The sequence below is a fragment of the Geospiza fortis genome, unplaced genomic scaffold (genome assembly GCF_000277835.1).
Source record: "Geospiza fortis unplaced genomic scaffold, GeoFor_1.0 scaffold206, whole genome shotgun sequence".
Lineage (NCBI taxonomy): Eukaryota > Metazoa > Chordata > Aves > Passeriformes > Thraupidae > Geospiza > Geospiza fortis.
The window spans coordinates 10,084,297-10,103,970 of NW_005054311.1; the positions used below are offsets into that span (position 1 = coordinate 10,084,297).

At 36.6% G+C, this 19,674-nt stretch overlaps 1 protein-coding gene across 1 annotated transcript in view; it reads right to left on the reverse strand.

Annotated features, from left to right (window-relative positions):
* Positions 1–11,784, reverse strand: part of ZNF407 (zinc finger protein 407) — a 308,143-nt gene extending 296,359 nt beyond the window's left edge. Inside the window, exons 1-2 of the mRNA XM_005419354.2 lie at positions 6,957–11,784; positions 903–1,017 (exon numbers count right to left, since the gene is read on the reverse strand). Coding sequence (XP_005419411.1) covers positions 903–1,017; positions 6,957–11,745 — 4,904 coding nt within the window. The 5' untranslated portion in view covers positions 11,746–11,784. The remainder of the gene's footprint in view (positions 1–902; positions 1,018–6,956) is intronic.
* Positions 11,785–19,674: the final 7,890 nt, after the last annotated feature.

A 19,674-nucleotide genomic window follows, 5' to 3' on the forward strand; every position in this document is an offset into this window, starting at 1 on the left:
AGCACCATCTAATTGAACCTGTGCTCTTCTACACATTAGCCATAAGACTGCTATAGCAGGTTACATAGGTTTCCGTAAAATGTTTTTATATGATGCATATATTAGTTAATTTCTTCAGCATAATAACATTAAAATATATTTTTAATCAGAACTAGGGTATTAAAATCCAACTTTGAATGTCCTATGATGTACCATATATGCCATGGCATTTTAAAACCTTTTAAACATTTCTGCTAAATTAATTAGTTTTGCATTAAGGAGTCTCAATGCCTCCTATTAAATGCAACACATTTGAAGGACAATTAAACATTATGAACGATCCTTCTAAGGAAATAACGATTGTTAAAAGAAAAACAGGATTTTTTGGGTAACAAACAGGAACACAAGAACACATAAAAGACTTCAATTTATTTTAAAAGTCTTATGCCTGCAATATTTTAGATCCATTTGTTTGAAAAATCTGTCTTCTGTTTTGTTTTCATAAAGAATGAAAACCCTAATGGAGTCCCGAAATCTGTTAATGGTACTAAAATTATAACAGTATAGCAAAAGAAAAAACCCCACACAGTAAAGTCTATATTATATATTTTTTATGTCTTTAAATGGAATTTACAGTTCTCCCTGGCAATGTGAATGAACATCCTATAATTTAGTCAATTTACAGATTACAGGTTCAAATTGACCTTGTAGCCCATAAAATTGCTCATCTTCAGTGCAGGATTAGAAGTGGGAAAAGAATGTCATAACTGTATTTAAGGAATTTACCATAACAATGGAAAGGAGGATATGCATGCATAATTTTAGCCACTCTTGCTCACATCACAGTTTTCAATTCTGAAACAATGCATATTCTGTGCTCTCCTCCTGGTTAACCATGGTGGAGACTGTTTCAATTTACTCACCCACAGACATGACACTTGTATTCCCTCATCCCAAGGTGCCTCTTGACATGGTTTCTGGCATCTCCAAGCTGAGCTGTTGCAAAGTGGCATATCTTGCACTTGAATGGCTTTGATCCTAAGTAAAATTTAGCATAAGATATGAGTTGAATTAGAATAAAATATCACCCATGGTTAAAGAAATAAAAATTCCTGAGGAAAAATAACCTTTTTAAAACCTATCCCACATTTAACCTGTTTGAGATTTTCACCTAATAAAAAAAGTGTCTTGTACATAAATTTATAACTCCCAGGACACAGACAGTACATTCTATACATTAGTCATTAAAGTTTCCTCAAGTTCAAGATCACAGAAAATACTCTCTTAACTTTAAATCTGGTCTTTTTCCTGTCATTAAAATCCACAAAATATATTAAAATGAGCAGAAAATACAATAGATAGATGACATTTCAAAAAGATGGCAAAAGTTGTTCTATGTCTTTTCCAATGGCCAGATGCTGAAACTCAGGTAATGGTCTTAACGTGGACTGGTATTGGTTTAAACTGCAAAACATTCTCTTTTTTTAGCAAATATTTTTAAAGTAAAATAATATTACAAGTCTTCCAACTTTGAATAGATTTCACATTAGCATTGGTATTTCAGATTTGTTCTGTCACACACAGCAAATGATTCATCACCTAGCTATTGTAATGACATGCAATGTATGAATATACAGTGGATAAAATATTATGCCTTTATGACTGTTTTATGGTCAAGAATTTATGATTATTCTGCAAACCAGAAGTATTGACATTTTGGCTATTATTTATTTCAAGAACAAACTTTAATATTAAATGTCTGCTGCAGACCAAAGAACTCTGAAATTATTTCTCCAAGGAAAAAGTATCAACCTATTTCTTGTACCACATCAGTTCAGCAAAAAGTCAAATTATTTGTCCATCCTAATTAACAGTGATCATCTCTCAAGATGGAAAAACTGTCTTTTTTACTGACATAGTTAAATCTGGCACATGTCAGTCCCCAGGTTATTATGCAGCAACATCATTCTAGAAGCACTTTCCAATTTTCTGACCACTAAATCCTTAAATCAATAAATCAAAATCAGAGAGTTGCAGTTAAAAGTAAGTACAATATGGTCAAAGAGTCTCCATATTATGTTTAGTATATGTTTTGTGAAGTACTTCTTCCAATACAGTTAAGCATAATATGAAATATGTGATCTTTAATAAATATACATAAAGAGCTCTGATAAGAAAAATGTTGCACTATATCATACTTGATCAATGAACCTTTTTACTTTGCCCTTGAAAACAGAACATCCTCCAAGAATCCACTGGTGAAATTGAGGATCTTAGTAAAAAATTTTAGAGTCTTAAATTTCAATTTAATTCCCAAAAGCTAACGAAAAATGAAGCATTTAATTTTAATCTTCTAACTGAAATAAAAAAGTCAACAGTACTAAGCACAGGCAGACAAGGTTGAATATTTCACAGTTCAATGACAATGAAGCCAGATCTCTTAATACTTCCATTTCTACTGTTGGAAGTAGATGTAAAATATATTTAGCACCTCAATGGTTATAACTAGTCAGCTTTATATGTTTAAATGTCAAAAGCAGGTTCAGACTGCAGCTCACAGCAATCACATTCTATCCATCACACTGAAAAAAACCCCAGTTTATTTAAATGATCCTGATAAAACTGAATTAATCATTAATTTGGTGACATTTCAAATCAACATTGCATTCTACAAAGAGACCAGGGCAAATAAAAAATAAAACCTTATCTTTGCATTAAAAGACCACTAAAAGTTGATGTTTTAACTTATGATCTTTAGCTGGACAATTAATAACAACAAGGCCACAGGTGAAGATTTTTTTTTTTTTAATCTATTGGTGTTTATACTGCTCTTTTTTCTCATAGAATTCTAATACCAAGTGGATTCTATCCTATGTCCCTTAGTTTCTCTCCTACTGATTAAATTGTAAATTCGTTCCTCATTCTGTTACTGCAGGTGTCCCACAGGGCTTCCATACAAGACCTTTGCTGTTTTCCATTTACATGACTCCTTTGTGAAGAACTCGAGTTCAGACCAATCGTGACTACAGTGTGCTGACAATACAGAAATGTATTATTCTGTTGACTGCTCTCATCCAAAAATCACTGAGGCCTTGAGGGCTTTTGATTTTTTTTTTTCTCAGATCCAGAGCTGAATATCTGTTAACATCTCCATTTAAACTCCATGAAAATTCAAGTGCTGGCAGGCTCCAGTCGGTACTTATCACCTGAAACAAAAGCCGTGTATCTCCCTTTTAGGTTGCTGGTGCCAAATTTGTTCCAGTATGTTCTTGGATGGAACAACCCAAAATTTTATACTAAAAATGAAGACATTAGACTATGATTTAAATTAATGGTAAAAAAAATGTATTTACCATAAAGTTGTATGAAACAATGTAAAACATTTAACCATTTCTTAGCTATACTTATCACCAACTTCAGTGGTTCTCTTATGCTGTTCTAAACTGTGATAATACTGGATTCACATTTGGCTTTAAGTTCTCAGAAAAAAAAAGGGAAAAATGCTTTCACTATATCATCTTTTCAACCAAATGACTCAAAAAAAATAGCCAAAAAAATCCAAAAAAAGCCAAAAAATCCGCCAAACTACTTTACCCACAAGTTATGGCATGGAAAACAAATGTACATCTTCTGATGGCAGCAGGAAACAATAAGGCTGTTAACAATTGGTGGAACATCAAACCAACCAACCAACAACAAACAAAACAAAAACAGAACAACAAAAACAACAACAACAACAACAACAAAAAACAAAACAAAAACAAAAAAAAAAAAAACAAAACAAAAAAAACAAAAACCAACACCACCACACCAAACTGAAAATAAGACTAAATTTAAGAGTTCAGGTCCGGCAGACATAAACCATTCTACCGTTTCGTAAAAAAAGAACTGAGTCCATAATCCTTGCTTTACATTAGGACAATAAAGACCCAAAGCTATAAAAAAAAATTCACTGTTGCAGCTTTAGGCCAGCCAAAGGCAACATCACCTGCACCTGCAGGCATTGCTGTGCTCGTAGCTCAGGCCCAACACAAAGTGAGCAGAACCACACGAAATGTCATCAAACCATTTCCTCCTAGGTTTAGGACATGGGGAGTAATACAGCATACTTGCATTGGGCACAACTGCCACTAACTGAGAAATCTGATGAGAAAAGAAATATAGATGGTGCAGGTGATTTTTCCTCAGATGTTGATTGTTAATTAAGTTTATGGGACCTCCATCAATTGCAAACTAAAAAGTCTTCCACCTCTACTACTCCTTTTATTTTTCTTTGCACTTCCTCATTTTCACTTGTCAACATGTGATGGATTTACTTGTTAGGTCCTCTACAGAAATGCTTTCCTTTCATTTGCAATGTGAAAATCCCCTACATTATTTAATGGTATTTTCAAACATTCTTTTTCTATTAATGGAAATTATTAGTTATATCTTTATGCAACTTTCCCTTCCCTTCCCTCCACCACCTCAAATCATCACTGATTACTCAATTAAAAAAAAAGGAAAGGAGTTGGTGATGGTTACACATACATACACATGTATATAAACCTATTTATGCACATCCAGATGCTGATGAAAGAGTTTTTTAAAAGCATATAATCAGAATAATAAATGGGAAAATGTGTGGCTGTGCTTTTATGCACCTGTTGTTACCCTGGGATACGTCAGAAGCTGGAAATGGTGGACTTTGCCTCACCAATGTTACATACAGTTGCTGCAGTAGGTCATTTCCTTCTGCCACTGCTCCCAATCACCTAAACATATTTGTTTGCTATTAAACTGCATCCACTGTGATACAGATGGGAAGAAAAGGTTCTATAAGAAGAGAACCACAAACAGGAAAATACAGATTGGAAGAGAAAGCCTTCTTCCCATTAAGTATTAATAAAAGTCTCCACATTACTATTTATGTGAATAAGCAAAGCATAAGAAAACCATTTCATTTAAAGTTTCAGTGAGAAAGAGGGCAGATAAAACTCTGTTCTGTAACCCTTCTATACTTCTGCACCAAAAAATGACTTGCAAAATTAAATGTATTCTTTCGCTTTGCTTTGCATATTTAGTGCTATCCAAAATCACAGTAAAAATATACTCCATGATAAGACCTACACACAAGATGTTAAAAAGTACACTAACTTTTACTAAATGTTACAATCAATGATGTAACTTATGTAAGTAGGGTTGCTTTGTCATATATTGATAGTTACCTCACTTTCACATCTACATTAACTTGATTTTAAATGCAATTAATACATATAGTCAAGGAAGACTAATGGACTACATTCTGCACTTAACCTGGTGGACATTTTCAAATGGCACAAGTGACCAGTGCAAACCTATTTTGCATTGTAAACGACTAAATAAATCTTAATGGATTAAGAATGATCAGCTATCAACACACAAGGGAAATTAAGTGCTGAAATGCCTACATTGATTATTTTAAATTATTAGCCTTACTCTGTTCTTGAATTTGTATGCTTTTAGTGAGCTTTAACACATTTACAAGACTTATTGACTATAATTACAAGAGAATTCAAGTAATGGACACATCAATTATAAGCAACATGTCTTGACCAGACAGTTGCATAAAGAATTCTAAAGAGAGCTCCATTAGCATCCTCCCCCTTAGTTTTATTCAGTTTTATCTGCCATAAGAGGGCATATTAAGGGCTTCTACAGCTGTTCTGACCATGTGAACATGAGCATCCCTCTGAAGACTTAACACTGCATTCGAAGTTGGATATTAGCTGAAGCAATAGAGATAACTACGCTATTGACAGGACAGAAGTAATGCTGAAAGTATTAAGTATGTGAGTTATTGGTATACATGAATGCTGCAGTTACAGTAAAATACTTTGAAAGGTTTGAAATACAATGTCTCTGCTCCCCAAGATTAATTTTTAGGATTTGTTGTCCAGTCACGCCCTTGCCTTTTCATAAAAAAAACCTTACAAAACTATTTTAGGATTATGCCAGGAATTACCATTCTTTTATGCTTCTTTTTGTTACCTTTTTGTTCTCTTCCTTGTAACCATGCACTAAGTTTCAAATACTGCATGAATTTAAACTACAGCTTCCATAATAAGCCATTATTTAAAAGTACAGTAAAATAAACCTTACAGTTTTAATGAAAATATGTTCATTGAAATGTGAATTTATTATTCAAATCCACTCATAAATTCAACCATGGAGACACCACTTGTCTAAGCAGAGCTCAGTGATTTAGAAAAGCTGTCTATTTAAAATAAAGAATGTATGGCAGGTTTATAGAAACATCGCAGTGAATTTTTACATAAATTTAGAACTGCAGCTTATGCATTTTTCTACAGAAATGTTTTTATATTTTCCACTTAAAATTAAACATAAATGTGAATTTAAAGTGTGATCAGCACAGAAACTAAATCAGATGCTACATCCCTGTGCAACACATCAGCACTGCATACCACCTTCCAAGAAGGCTGACCAATTCCAACCACTATAACTTATTTCTACAAAAAATGTTGTTTCTTATTGGTATTTATTTAGGAGTGATGTAATATCAAATGTCTATTCTGAAGTATTATGTAATGCTGAAATGCTGAAAGCTTCACTTAATTGAAATGAAATACACAATTTAGATACTAAACAACTGCACAGAAGAGAAAGTTAGAAAGAACAGCTAACTAATCTCTCAAACCACCACTGCTTCATTATATAAGAACCAATCAATGGTTACAATTTAGATTAAAAGGAAGAAAATCTCTCTGTATGAAACAAAAAGCAGAAGGGTGACTGTACTTGAAATGTTCTTATATTTTCTGCCCTTTGATCACTGTATTTTCATACCCTTTTAGATAACTTTGAATTTCATCAGCGGCTTATCAGGTGATAAAAATGCCAGTTCCTAAGAAATATAAAAGGGCTTTACAAGCAGAAAAAGACCAATGGTATAATTCACTGTTTGAAAGAGACCAATTGCAATGACAGCGTTTCCATACCTGTGTGGGTACGGATGTGAGCTAGGAAGGCCATGGAATTGCTACTTCTACACATCTTCCCACAATACTTGCAGACATTGCCTTGGTTCTCTTCCCTCTCCCTGTTTATCTGCTCAGTGTCTTCAACAATGTATTTATTGACTTCCCGCAGCAGCTCTTCATGTTGCTCTTTGATGTGGAGAAACAAGCTCTGCTCTGAATCGAAGGGCTCCGTGCACTTCAAACACTTAAAGGTTGCGCCTCCTTCGGGCAGCTCCTCCACGCTCGCCTGCTCATTTCGCATGTGCCCAGCACTGGCCAAGTGCTGGTGAAGGTTGCTTTCTGTGTAAAATGATTTTCCACAGAGTAAGCAATGAAAATGCTTTTCTTTTGAAGGATGTTTCATGGCTATGTGAACATTTAGTCCGCTCAAACCATCTGCTAGAAAACCACAGTCATCGCAGCGAATACGTGTCGATTCCCCAAGGGAAATTCCTTCTGACTTCTTCTTTTTCCCACCACTTGTTGAAGTGTCTGCTGTCACTGTGAGCTCACTAGCTTTCACTGCCCCTGACATCTGTCCTTCTGCAGAATGGTCAGTGGCCTCCCCATCTTGATGACTTTTTAACCTCACTATAGAAGAATCAAACTTGCCAACATTCTGCATTGCCTTTCCTTTATCATCAGCACTGATAACTGTTCCTAAAGCCTCATTACTACTTTCTTGCGTGCCCTCAGCTGTTGAGCCATCTGCCTCCCAAACATTGTTATTTATAGTTACTTCAGCTTCACGTTGTGCTTCCATAAGGGCTTCTTCCTCCTCCCCAGTAGGATCCTCTCTGAAACTTCTGTTACCATCTAAACTATGTCTATTTTGTACTGCTTCTCCAGTGTTTCCAGCAAAATTTGACTGCTCTACTGCACTACTTGTTTCTGGAAGACTTAGCATAAGTGGGTTATTTTTCTTCAGTGATTTTTTTGTGAGACTGTCTTTGTCTCTACACTCTGCTTCTGGGTTTTCACTACTTTCTTCCAAGCTCTCCACATCTTTTTCTGAATTGCAGTTTGTGTGGCTTGATCTATTTTGATTTTCTGCAGTGCAGTCATCATCTGAGTTGAGCAGCTCCTGACCATGCTTACTTTTCTGCATCTCACGAGTACCTGTTTCTTTAACTGATACTTCCTTGACAAGTTCAACAACTTTATCTTTCTGAGGAGTTTGCTGGAATCCTTCACAATAAGGGTTTTCTCCTCCATTTGTAGACTCCTTATCAAGTTCATGTCCTACTGCATTTATGGAATTGACACCTTTAGAGATTCCTGGAGATGTATTTTCATTTAAGGCAGTACACTCAGTAAAGCTTTTATTCATATGATCACCTTCTGATGCATCATTGGCACACTTTGTTTCATCTAAATTAAATTTTGATTCTCCTGCTCTGTGATGGTGCTCCTCTTGAGGCAAAGCAGTGCCTTCTTCAGTGGTATGTGCTGCATTTGCTTCCTCCACAGAAGAAGAACAAACATAAGATTCTCTTCTAATTTTGTGTTTCTCTGTTGCTGCATGCCTTATCATCTCTCTGCGAGTAACAGCATAGTAGTCACAAGCCATGCAGTAGAATTCAAATTGTTTTGTATGTTTTCGCTTCACATGAAGCTCTAAAGAAGCAGCAGAATGAGCAATGAAGCTGCAGTGTACACACTTGTTGTCATTTGCACCCATGGCTCTCCTCTGGAAGCTTGGGTCACAGTCTTGAGCAACCCTCGCTGGTTCCAGCAACAAATGTTGGTTTATATTCATTGGATTCCTTCCAGGCTGTGTATCTGGTAGCTTACTGGCATTTGTAGCTTTTAACTCAGCATCTCCTCGCTCAACTTCCTGATTGTCTAAGACAGAATTTTCCAAATCAGATGACTGGCCACCATCCTCAACATGTTCAGGTAAGGCAGTCATGGGGCTGTTAATCTTTTTGCTCATGGATTCAAAATTACCTCCTTCAGGGCTAACGATGATCTCTGAGTTCTGTTTTCCACATCCTTCTATTTCAACACGGCTTTTGTGTTTTTTGGTTGCACAGTGACGTTCCATATCTCCTTTGGTGACAGTGTAGTAATTGCAAACCTTACACAAATAGCTGTACTGATGACTGTGCTTTCGCCTGATGTGAACAGTCAAATTCGTAACGCTGGAGGCCAAAAGGCCACAATGGGTACATGTCCTAGAAATAGTACCTTTAGGCTTCCCTCCTCTGGATGCATCAGCTAAAACCAACTCATTTTCACCAATCCTTTGCTCAAGTAGAACAAATTCCTTATTTCTCGATAAGTCTTCCACAGAAGAGGATGAAACATCTATAATTTCTTTATCCAACTCTGCACTTCCACTCCCAGCAATGGAAGTATCCACCACTGATTTAATGCCGCCAATACCAACGCAAACCTTTACAATACATTCTTCAAAACGTAGTCCAATGTTGTTTTTCCTGGCATTTTCAAGATGTTTGCTTCTTTTGATATGTTTCTCCATTCCTTCCTTACTCAGTGAGTAGAGATTACACGCTTTGCAAAGGAAGTGATACTCTTGTGCATGTCGGAGTTTTATGTGTCTTGTAAGAACTGTGGAAGATCTTGTCTTATAAAAACACTTTTTACATTGAAATTGGGTTTTACTCAGAACAGAATGCTTTAGTTCATTTCTGTGATTTATGAAGGAAGAGTCTGGAGTTTTTGCTTGCATTGACACTTCAATTTCCTTTGCAAGTCTTTGGCTATTGTTCGATACTGAGTCACTGTAAGGTACCCCTTGCAAGGTCTGATCACTGTTACTCAATGGAGCAGCTTGCTGAAATAATGAACCATCATGTTTCTCATTTTTTTGATGATTTATCAGCTCTTCTTCCAATTTAAAAAAAAGAATGCAAGCTGGACAACTATGGGACATTTTGTGCACTTCACTCATATGGCTTTGAAGGCTGTCCACGTTCAAGCTGGTAAACGAACAGAGCTGACAATTAAAGCTACAACCACCCATCTGGTGTTTACTCTCTTGACAGTGTTGCTTCATGTCTTCCCTGACTCCAGAGGAATAGCTACACATCTGACAATGAAACTGGATCCTTTTTGTATGAAGCTTTGCAATATGAGTTTCCAAACTTTCTTGGTCGTGAAAAACATGACCACAATCCATGCAAGTATGAAGAGCACCATCATCAGCAATAAGTTTAACTTCAGAATCTTTAGCACCTGCAGTGCTAGAAGAAGGGGTATTTGGCTTATGTTCAGTAAGATCTTGTATTTCTGCAGCAGTATTGCAATTACTTTCAGCATCTGTTTCTAGTTCTGTATAAGACACAGGGCTTGATTCACCATGTTTAAGCTGTGTGCTGGAGATAGGCTTTTCATGTACTCTCCGAGTTTCAGATTTGGGTCTCTTACTATTCCCCAACAACCTGTATCTTCTTCTAACCTGCCTTTTTAATCTAGAAGACCTACTCTGTCCAAATGAAGACCTTAACAAGAAAACATTTCTTTTGTGTTTCAGTTTATCAAATCTCCTTGTCCTGTGTAAACTATTAAGTAGCTTTTTGGTAGTTGGAAGAGATTCTGTTTTCTGCAAAATATTTTCTGATGGTCCCGGTATTCCTAGTTTTTCAGTTTGAATTTTATCATTTCCTTCTGTACCAGAAGAAAGCGACATTTCTTCTGTCATAGTATCTGCTTTTTCAGTGGGAGTATTTGAAGATGCTATCATTTCAACAACTTCACTGCCACAATTTTGTTTAGATAAGCTTACTTTTGAGCCTTTCAGTGCACTGCAAATACTTAATTCTTTTGCATCAGCAGTTCTTGCCCTTAATTTATTGGTCCCAGGTTTTGCCCTGACATTCCTCTCTTTGGTTGCAGTAGATTGCTGGTTTTTAAAGGATTTTTTTGTCAATATCTGTACAAATCCTCCCCGTGCAGCAAGATTTTGGCGTCGAAGGTGAGTCTTGCCAAGGAAATGAGAATTTAGGAGACTCTCTTCAGCACTCTGAAAACCACAAAGATCACAAGAAAATATCTTGGGTTTCTCACGATCTCGCTTAACATGCATATGTGACGTTGAACTACACTCACCTATGCAACTACAGTGAGGCTGTGTTTGCTCTTTGGATAGCTTAGAGAGGCTTTCTTGTTTATGTTTTTCCTTATCAGAGCAGGAAGGTAAACACTGATCACTCATTTTGCCTTTAGGGTCTTTGTCTATGTTTCCAGCTGTACAGACAACACTGATTTCTTCTGAAGAATATAATTTATCAGAAACAGCAGCTGACACATCTTGTGAATGTTTATTTTCCTTGTGAATTTTCAATATGGCATCATCAGCAGCACATCTGAGATCGTATCGTAGGCACAGGATATCTGAATTAAATATGTCACTATCAGGACCACTGGTGACTCCTTCCTTTTTTACAGTTCCAGGTATTGTACCATATGATTCTCCAGCTAAAACTTTTTGCAATTTCCTTCCAGTATCTTTCATGTCTTCTGAAGAACTCAGCTTTCTTTTCCTGGAGACATTTTCAGGTTTCTCTGCTTCAACAGCGTCCAGGTTTGTTGATTCTAAACATGCTGTTTTGTTTGTGCCATTCTCTTTTTCTTTCTTTTCGAGGTCCCTGAACACTTCATCTGATGTAAGCCTTGTTTTCTGCTGAGATGAAGAGTCACATCCAGCATTTTCTTCTGATGTACTTCTGGGGGATTCTTCTGTCAACTCAACTTGTAAATTCTCATCAACATCATCTCTCTTCTTATTTTCCTCCACATCCATTCTTAATAGTGCTATTACCAATTAAAGATCATTTGGTTTAGCACCTACAAAACAAAAGAGTTACTGTTAGTCTTTTATGCAACGTTAAAGGTTAAAATAATCAAATTTTAAAACTCTCATGCAATATAGAAAATTTAAATCATGGCAGGAAGAAAGACACAATGAAAGATATAAGGTGATAGTTTCACCGTCGTATCTATACCACCATCTAGTTACAGAGCTCTCACTGTAATGACCACCATGTGAGCAAACACTTAGATCCCATAGTTTTTATGTAATCAAGTAAACTTCTACATGCTTTAGACTTGGACAGGCAAACATGACCTTTGTTTCTGGAAGTATATTTGGGACACAAAATACTAATGGCTTTCAGGGAACTGGTCATGGAATATTTTACTTTTCCTGAGCTAGAAAATCAGCTTCCCAAATATAAAAGTTCACAGGAAAAATAATCATGACTGCAACAACAAGCAAAACAAAGCCAGCATAAATATGTTGGCTTTGTTAAATATTTTAAGTATGCAGCTTGCTTTCCTTCCTCTGCTTAGACTACCTGCTAAAGAGAAAGAGGAAAAACACAAATAGAACCATGTTCTAAAAGAATATGCTGCAAGTATAGCTTCCCATCATTCCTAAAATATCCTCTAAAACATCATTTCCTAATTGGAGAGGAGGGAAGAAACAAAAAGTCATGAAATTACAGTGCAGAGAAGGACAGTACCTTTGAGACCCAGCACAAACTTTAACCATTCAAATCCAGTTACCAGAAGCTTTTGCTCAACTGCCCAGTGTGACCCTCCTGCTCCCAAGAAGATGCTGCCACTAGAAAACTGATGCTACCAACACAGTTTATAAGAGGGATGGGGATGGGAAATCAAATCTTGACATTTATTACCTTTTCATTTTGATATGAAGCAACTGAGAATTGAAAATGCATTTCATTTTAACAGATGATTAAATACTAAATGTTTATCTATGTGCTTTACACTATGATTTAAACATCAATTTGCTGCAGATCCAAGTATTCAGTTTTTTGTTCAGTTACCCATTGAATGAGGCCATGACCACAATTGCAAGTACTTCCTGGCAAGATTAAGTAATTGCAATGTTGATACAGATAACATAGGGTACAAAAAGCTATTCAAGTACATGGTAAAAAAAAATAATTATGCTTAAATTTGAGGACAAAGTAGAAAAGTATTAAACTGAGAAAATAAATTCAAATCAGTTGGACTTATTACCCATGGAAGTAAAAACGTGTTTTCTTCTTAAGAATAATTTGTGGAAAGCCCCTAGGGAATTGAGTGCACATTAGTCTCATACATTGAACAGTTTTTCAACTATAGGTCTCTCATTGAGCTGAAGCACTGACCAAACCTATACCAAGCTAGTTATACCTAAATAACAAGGTAATAACCACTTGTAGATCACAAAAGCCCTTTGGAGGACCACAATATTGTCCCCTAAATATGGCTTTCTGATTCTTATGCTCTACTGGTTTTGTTTCTTCATAAAACCATGATGGAAACTTATCACAATTAGAAAGAAAACAGTCAGGCCTATATTCTCACTGGTATAAGTCAGCACACTGTTAGTACGTTCAAAAACACTACAGCAATTAATAGCAGGACCAGATGAAGCCTTTGAAGTGCAAGCTTACCCAGAAAAGGTTATAAGCATAGGTTATATCTGTTTGGATACAGAAGAAAAAGATCAGATGAAAATGATGTGGTTTAACTGCAGTACAGCTTTATTTATACAATGCAAAATATCAAGTTACTTCAGTACCAAGTGTCACAAGTCCATCCTTAAAACAAGCAACTGTGGGTTCTTTGCCTTGCTGCACCTCCACAGCAGGTTCCCAGCCCACCACCAATTGTGGGAAGAGCACCAATTGTGGGAACAGCCTGGGAAAAAGTAGCAGCTTTTCCTTTGCTGTACAAAACATTTTGCAATTTCGAACCAATTCTCCATCTTCTTTATAGGATACCTCCCTGTCAAACCATAAGATTTACCAGAAAACTTGTCCAGCAGTGAACTAATACTGGCATTGAACATTTCCACTATCAAAAGTTGTACTGGGATAATTAGAAGTTTCTCCATCAACAAAAATGTTGCCTTTTCTGCCACTCCCTCAGATATTCAGCTCACCTCCACTGGCCACTCGCTCACCTAAAAGAGATGTTTGATTATCTGCACACAGCCTCTGCAGTTTTATCCACATTTCTCAGCATTTGCTCAGTAACTCTCCAACAGAAGTTCATCCTGCTCTGTGCCCAGATTGCAATCCCAGTTCTGGTGTCCAAGCTTCTCTCCCACTCAACTGCACCAGTTATGGATTTTTCTAGTGTTTAGGAAAAAAATGTATTTTCTCTATTTTATCTTTGTAAGCTGTTTGTAGTAAGAACTACAAACTAGCTGCTTAGAAAAGTGAAAAATACAAAACATAAACCCCATATGTACTACCAATAACCTCAGTATGAAATTAAAATCACATGTGTAACACAAATATGCTAAGATGCCTTACACCCCAGACTTCTTGCCTAATTCCTTATCTCTGCTGTCACTTCATGACAAACATCTAGCATGCAGACTGGGACTGCCCTCTGTTCCATTTACAGGCAGTTCTCCTAATGAAGTCAACAGCCTCTCACCTACCCCCACAAGCAGCAAGCATTATCAAAGCAATTTCTCTCCAGCTGCACAGCAGGCTACCTGTGGCAAGGTATGGTATTGATACACCTTTACCAATTTCATCACTACCACACATCAAAGTTTCCATGAAAATAGTCTACCCCTGCACACCCTTCCCAAAGTTACATTTTCCTCCATCCCACTTCCATATAACCTGTTATATATAAATATCACTACATGGGAGTCTGCACCTGCATGAAACCAAAATCCAGAAAGTATTCTCTGTGAAAGAAAGCAACAATGATGCAGTTACTGCCGTTTCCCTAAAACTGACCCTATATTAATTAATCTAAGGAATTAAATAGCCTCCAATTTCTTTTACCTCTCTCTTAAAGTCGCCTGTAGGACAAGAGTGCATCTTCTGATATGCACTTAATGGCTACTATCACTACTTTTTGCTGGTACCATGACCAGCAATTTGTTGAGCTCTGCTCAGTTCTCACATCTCACACAAGACCTGGAGCACTGGACCAAGTCTTCTGCTCCTTCCTGCTACAGCCTTTGCTCAGATCACACTGCCATGCCTCTAACACAATTTCAGTAGCACATAGCTCAGCCTCCCTGATGGCAGGCTAGTGCCTCACGCCCAAATGCAGCTGTGGGCTCCTTCCTGCATGGATATATTGCAGGAATGGCTACCACTACTCAGGCATTCAGCACACCATTAGCTGGCTCTAGACAAAAAGAGCCTGTAGTGCTTCCTCTGCTGTAAGCTTCTCTCCCAAAAGCTCTCTCCCAGATTTGTCACCAGGTACTAGGACAATGGGGAAGAGCACAAGCTGATCATAAATCTGAGAGGTCCTAATCCTCTGTCTACCTAAACCAACTCACTTCTGCTCTCAACAAAGCTATCACACTAATTAAGGGCCATTCTGCAGTTGGTATTGTAATATAGAAGAATCAGTGCATTGGAGGAGGCATCAACAGCACTCAAAGTTTGGACACTCCCAGTGACCACACAAGGTCAAACAGGTTTCTTTTTGCAAAATTAATCTTGGATCAAACCTTAGTCTGGCACAGGGATCATCATCACAAGCAAATTAGCATCTGGAATTTTATTAGCCTAATCAAAGAACACACTCTAGATGTAACAAGTAACCCTCTGAAGCCACGGCACCTTAAGCATATGCTTAAATCTAACTCCTACTTGTGTGATTAAGTAAGCCTTTTGATAGCAACGTAATGCTGCCAAACTCGTACAGCAGTATGAATGGGGAAGATCACCTCTTGAACCACCTTATTCATGGACCAACAAGACTAAAATCAATGCAAGATGTAAACTTTCTTGTGTTTCCTGCTACCTTCATCTTTTAAAGTATCATCTGGAAACATTTTTACAAGTAACAAGTGCTTAAAATGTAACAATACGTAACCACTTCAAGTATTCCATAAATAAACCAAAATGTATTTATATAGGCTACAGGACTGCGCCAATGGTAATGGCCAGGTACAGCAGAAAACTGCACCACAGGATCAATCCCAAGCTAAGCAGACAGTAGTCAAATCCTTGTATTTCCATAGTTTAAAAGCTGTTTCTGTCAAACAGTGCTCTCTTAATATCATATTCGATGTTCAAAATGAAGCTGTTCTAACTCAAAAGTAGGTTGACTTTTGGTAACATAAATCTTTTGTTAATGTTCATATAAATCAAGTATAGCTGAACAGATCCTTAAAGGATATGACCAAAAATTAATTTGCCACATTAGCTTCAGGTTAACAAATTCTTCTGCTTGGAGACAGTCATACATTACCTAATGCATTTTAAGGTTCTTTGCAGCACAGTGCTGTACCTGAGTTTTGGAAAGAAACCTATTGTGGCCTCAAAATTTTTGCTCAAAAAAAGCTGAGCTCAATAGATCTATTGTAAATAGGTGCTCAAACACAGTGTTTTTCTTCAATAATTCTCTAAATATCTGAAAGAAGTGAAACATGTTTTTAAGATCTGCAAAAGCAGCATGTTTGTTACACACATTACATCTGCACAGCCCAACTACCCAAGTTCTTACAGAATGTATAAGACACACATTTTTAAATTGCAAGGGCATAATACATAGTATTTTGGCTATATCACATAAACCAATATAGCTAAAGATTCTCCCCTTTCATCTATTGGGATTTCCAAATCATCAGAATCGTGAAGTTTTTGTTTTGATATTTAAACTAATTTAAAAGACATCCCACAATCACAATTCAGCACCATCTCACTATCTGTAAAGTAGAAAATTCATACCAAAAAAAGAGAAAAATAGCACTTCTTGAGCAGCCACCACCATTTTTTACCCGATAACAACTCACTTTCGTATTCTTCGTACAAAGCTTTTTTGTATATTGACATAGTGTCTGGTACAGTTCTATACACAAGCATAAGTCATTTGCGGACAGAAGCTGTTTTCTTTGATGAAAATAGAGAACATTGGATTTGAGTGTTCTAATTTTTTACCACTGGTCCAAAAAACAGTATATAATGTCTTACTATGCCAAAAGGTGGAGACAGTGCAGTTAAGCTTTCCAGTGTAAGATCTGCACTGCTCTAATCCTCAGATGAAACTTAAAAAGTAGTAATCTTAAATTAATTTCAAAAGGACAACTAATTTAAAAATGATTGATAAACCTGTAGTAAACTTCAAAATTACTTAATCTGGTGGTCAATACAATTTTATTTACTTCTCTTTTTGGTCATATGCCAAGAGAAGGCATAGGGATGTTTACAGAAGAACACAAAAAACCAGTTTATTTACAAGTACTAACTTTACTGTTTTTTTATGCTAATCCTGGCATTAGAATTTCCAGAGCACTTCTCAGTCACAGTACTATTGTCTCCAAGTATTCAATGTCCAATCTGCAGCATTTGTAAAGGATGCGACATATGGAAAACAGTTTCACTTTTTTCCTGTAAAAATTCCCCTTTTCAGACAATTAGTACTTTCAATGAAATCATGGATTCAATGAAGCAAAATCATTTTAATGAGCTCCTTAAATAGTCTGCACAAAACTGCATGTTAACAATTCATCTCAACATACGACCTTTGTGTCAAACAAGCATCTTCTCAGGGGCACAACATCCTTCCTAAATCAAATCATATGTCTGTCTTATGGCCTTACAAAGTTACCTCACTTCCTTCTGAAAGACTAATCCAAGCTAACAGTCTCCTCAATAATGGAATACAGGAGACAATACGGTTGTCAACTGAAATTGAACAAAGATCACCTTTCTTTTGAGGAAAATTTTATGCTATCCGTTGCAAACATTTGTTTTCCCTTGCAGCTCAAAAATGCTGGACTTCGAGCATTGCATTATGAGCCTGTTCTTCACATAAAGCCACCACTTTCCTAGGACATGAAAATCTCCACAGGAGACTTCCAAATAAGCTGCAGATTATTAATTAGCTTCCAAGACTAAAGATTTTGAAATTTCCACACAGATCTATCCAGAATAGTTCAAGTGACAAAATGAAAAGCCCTCTGATAGTCATCCCCTGCATACCACTGAAAATGGGGAGTTAGCTGCACCCATTCATTTAATTTTCTCACAGTCATCAGAAAAAATTGTAACAACATCATAGGGAAACGCACCTGCAATACTACCCACATCCCGCTTGCTTCTGCTTCCAGGTGGGCAGAAACTGGCAACACAAAGGCTCCCTAGTTCAACATCCACTCATTTCAGAAAGAGCCAAATACTGCTAAATGCAGCAGGGACCACTGATTAGATCAGCTTTGAAGAGGAAGTCAAAAAAGACACACACAGATTTCAAGTGCATGCACATTCATTTCAAGTGCAGTCAGAATCAACAGGAATGTACGTGCAAGACAGAGAATCAGAGGAAATGCACTAGTATCTCCTAAAATTGTTATATAACCTCCAGATTTTCAATTTTTGAAAATTTAAGGTCTGTATATTTTGTATTTTAAAATCAAAGAATTCTGTTTGCAGAGCAACGCATACAGGTAACAATAGCAATAAAAACGTTCAATAGAAACTTCTGAGGATCCAAGAAAGACTGCATTCATATAGCACTGTGATATTTATGGATGAAAAGCCCTTTTTAAGTATTCGCAAAACACTTCTTTTTAGAGAGTTTATCAGATCCAGGAAAGAAATTTCTAGGAAAGAAATACCATTTTCCACATACACTAGTAAGTTCTGTGGTTTGTGGGAATTCTCTAAATTACATGCTTTCGTGCAAGATACAATTCTCGCCAAGTACACCAATTAAAAGTAGAGAGAAGCAAAAAGTAAAATGCAATTTGAATCCCTTTGTACTGTTGGCTGTAGTATCCTCTTAAGTACAGTGCACCACACTGGAATTCACCAGAGAAGTACACAGGCACTATCACAGACACCTGACAGAAATGTGGGAAGTCTTAAATTTTTCCTGAACTTTGGCAGCCAAAGATAAAAGCAAGTTGTAATGGCTTCTACTCGTAAATTGGCTCTTGTAAATTTTACCCTAGAGACCTGGTCCTAAGAAGCCCTATTTTCTCCTGTAAAAACATAAGGAATATGAATTCCCTAGAAGACTACTCTAGTGTTTAACATTTGTGAAGACTTACTAAATTTCCATCAACCTTTGCTCAAAACTAAATGCAAAAGACAAAAAAGGATGGCTTTGTTGGCCTCTTGCTTAAAACTACCATTTCATACAGAAAGCAACAAGAAGCCTCTACCATCACAGTCTGGGACACATTTCTCATCTAATGCTACTGTATTTACTGTAATCAGTTAAATTACCAAGAGAAGAATGCATGCAGTAATCAGTGTATTTATGGCCATGCTTCTCACTCTTGTGCACCCCGTTTGCCTTATCTGCTGCCTCTTCAAGAAGCTCAGCTGAAAAGAGCTGCACAAATTTTTGGCTAAACAGGTAACATAAAGACTTTGGATCGTTTGTGTGATAGGTTAACAAAATTTCCAGAAAATACGAAGTGTACATATGCTTCCAAAGAAAAGGGGACGTTAATAAAAATAAAAGCATTCTGATGACCCCTGGTGGCCACTACATACAAGGAAGTAATTGCATTCCATCTGAGAAAAGCAGATCAAACAGAAGAAAAGTCTTACATGTTCTATTGGTAGGCATATCTAAAGAAATGACATCTGATGTTATTCAATTAAAATATTTATTAGAATGTACATATTTACATGTCTATCTATATCAAATTACTGTGTTACAGTAGACATAGATACTCAAAAATTTAACAATTAGAAACAAATCCTCTTCTCTTCAATGAAAT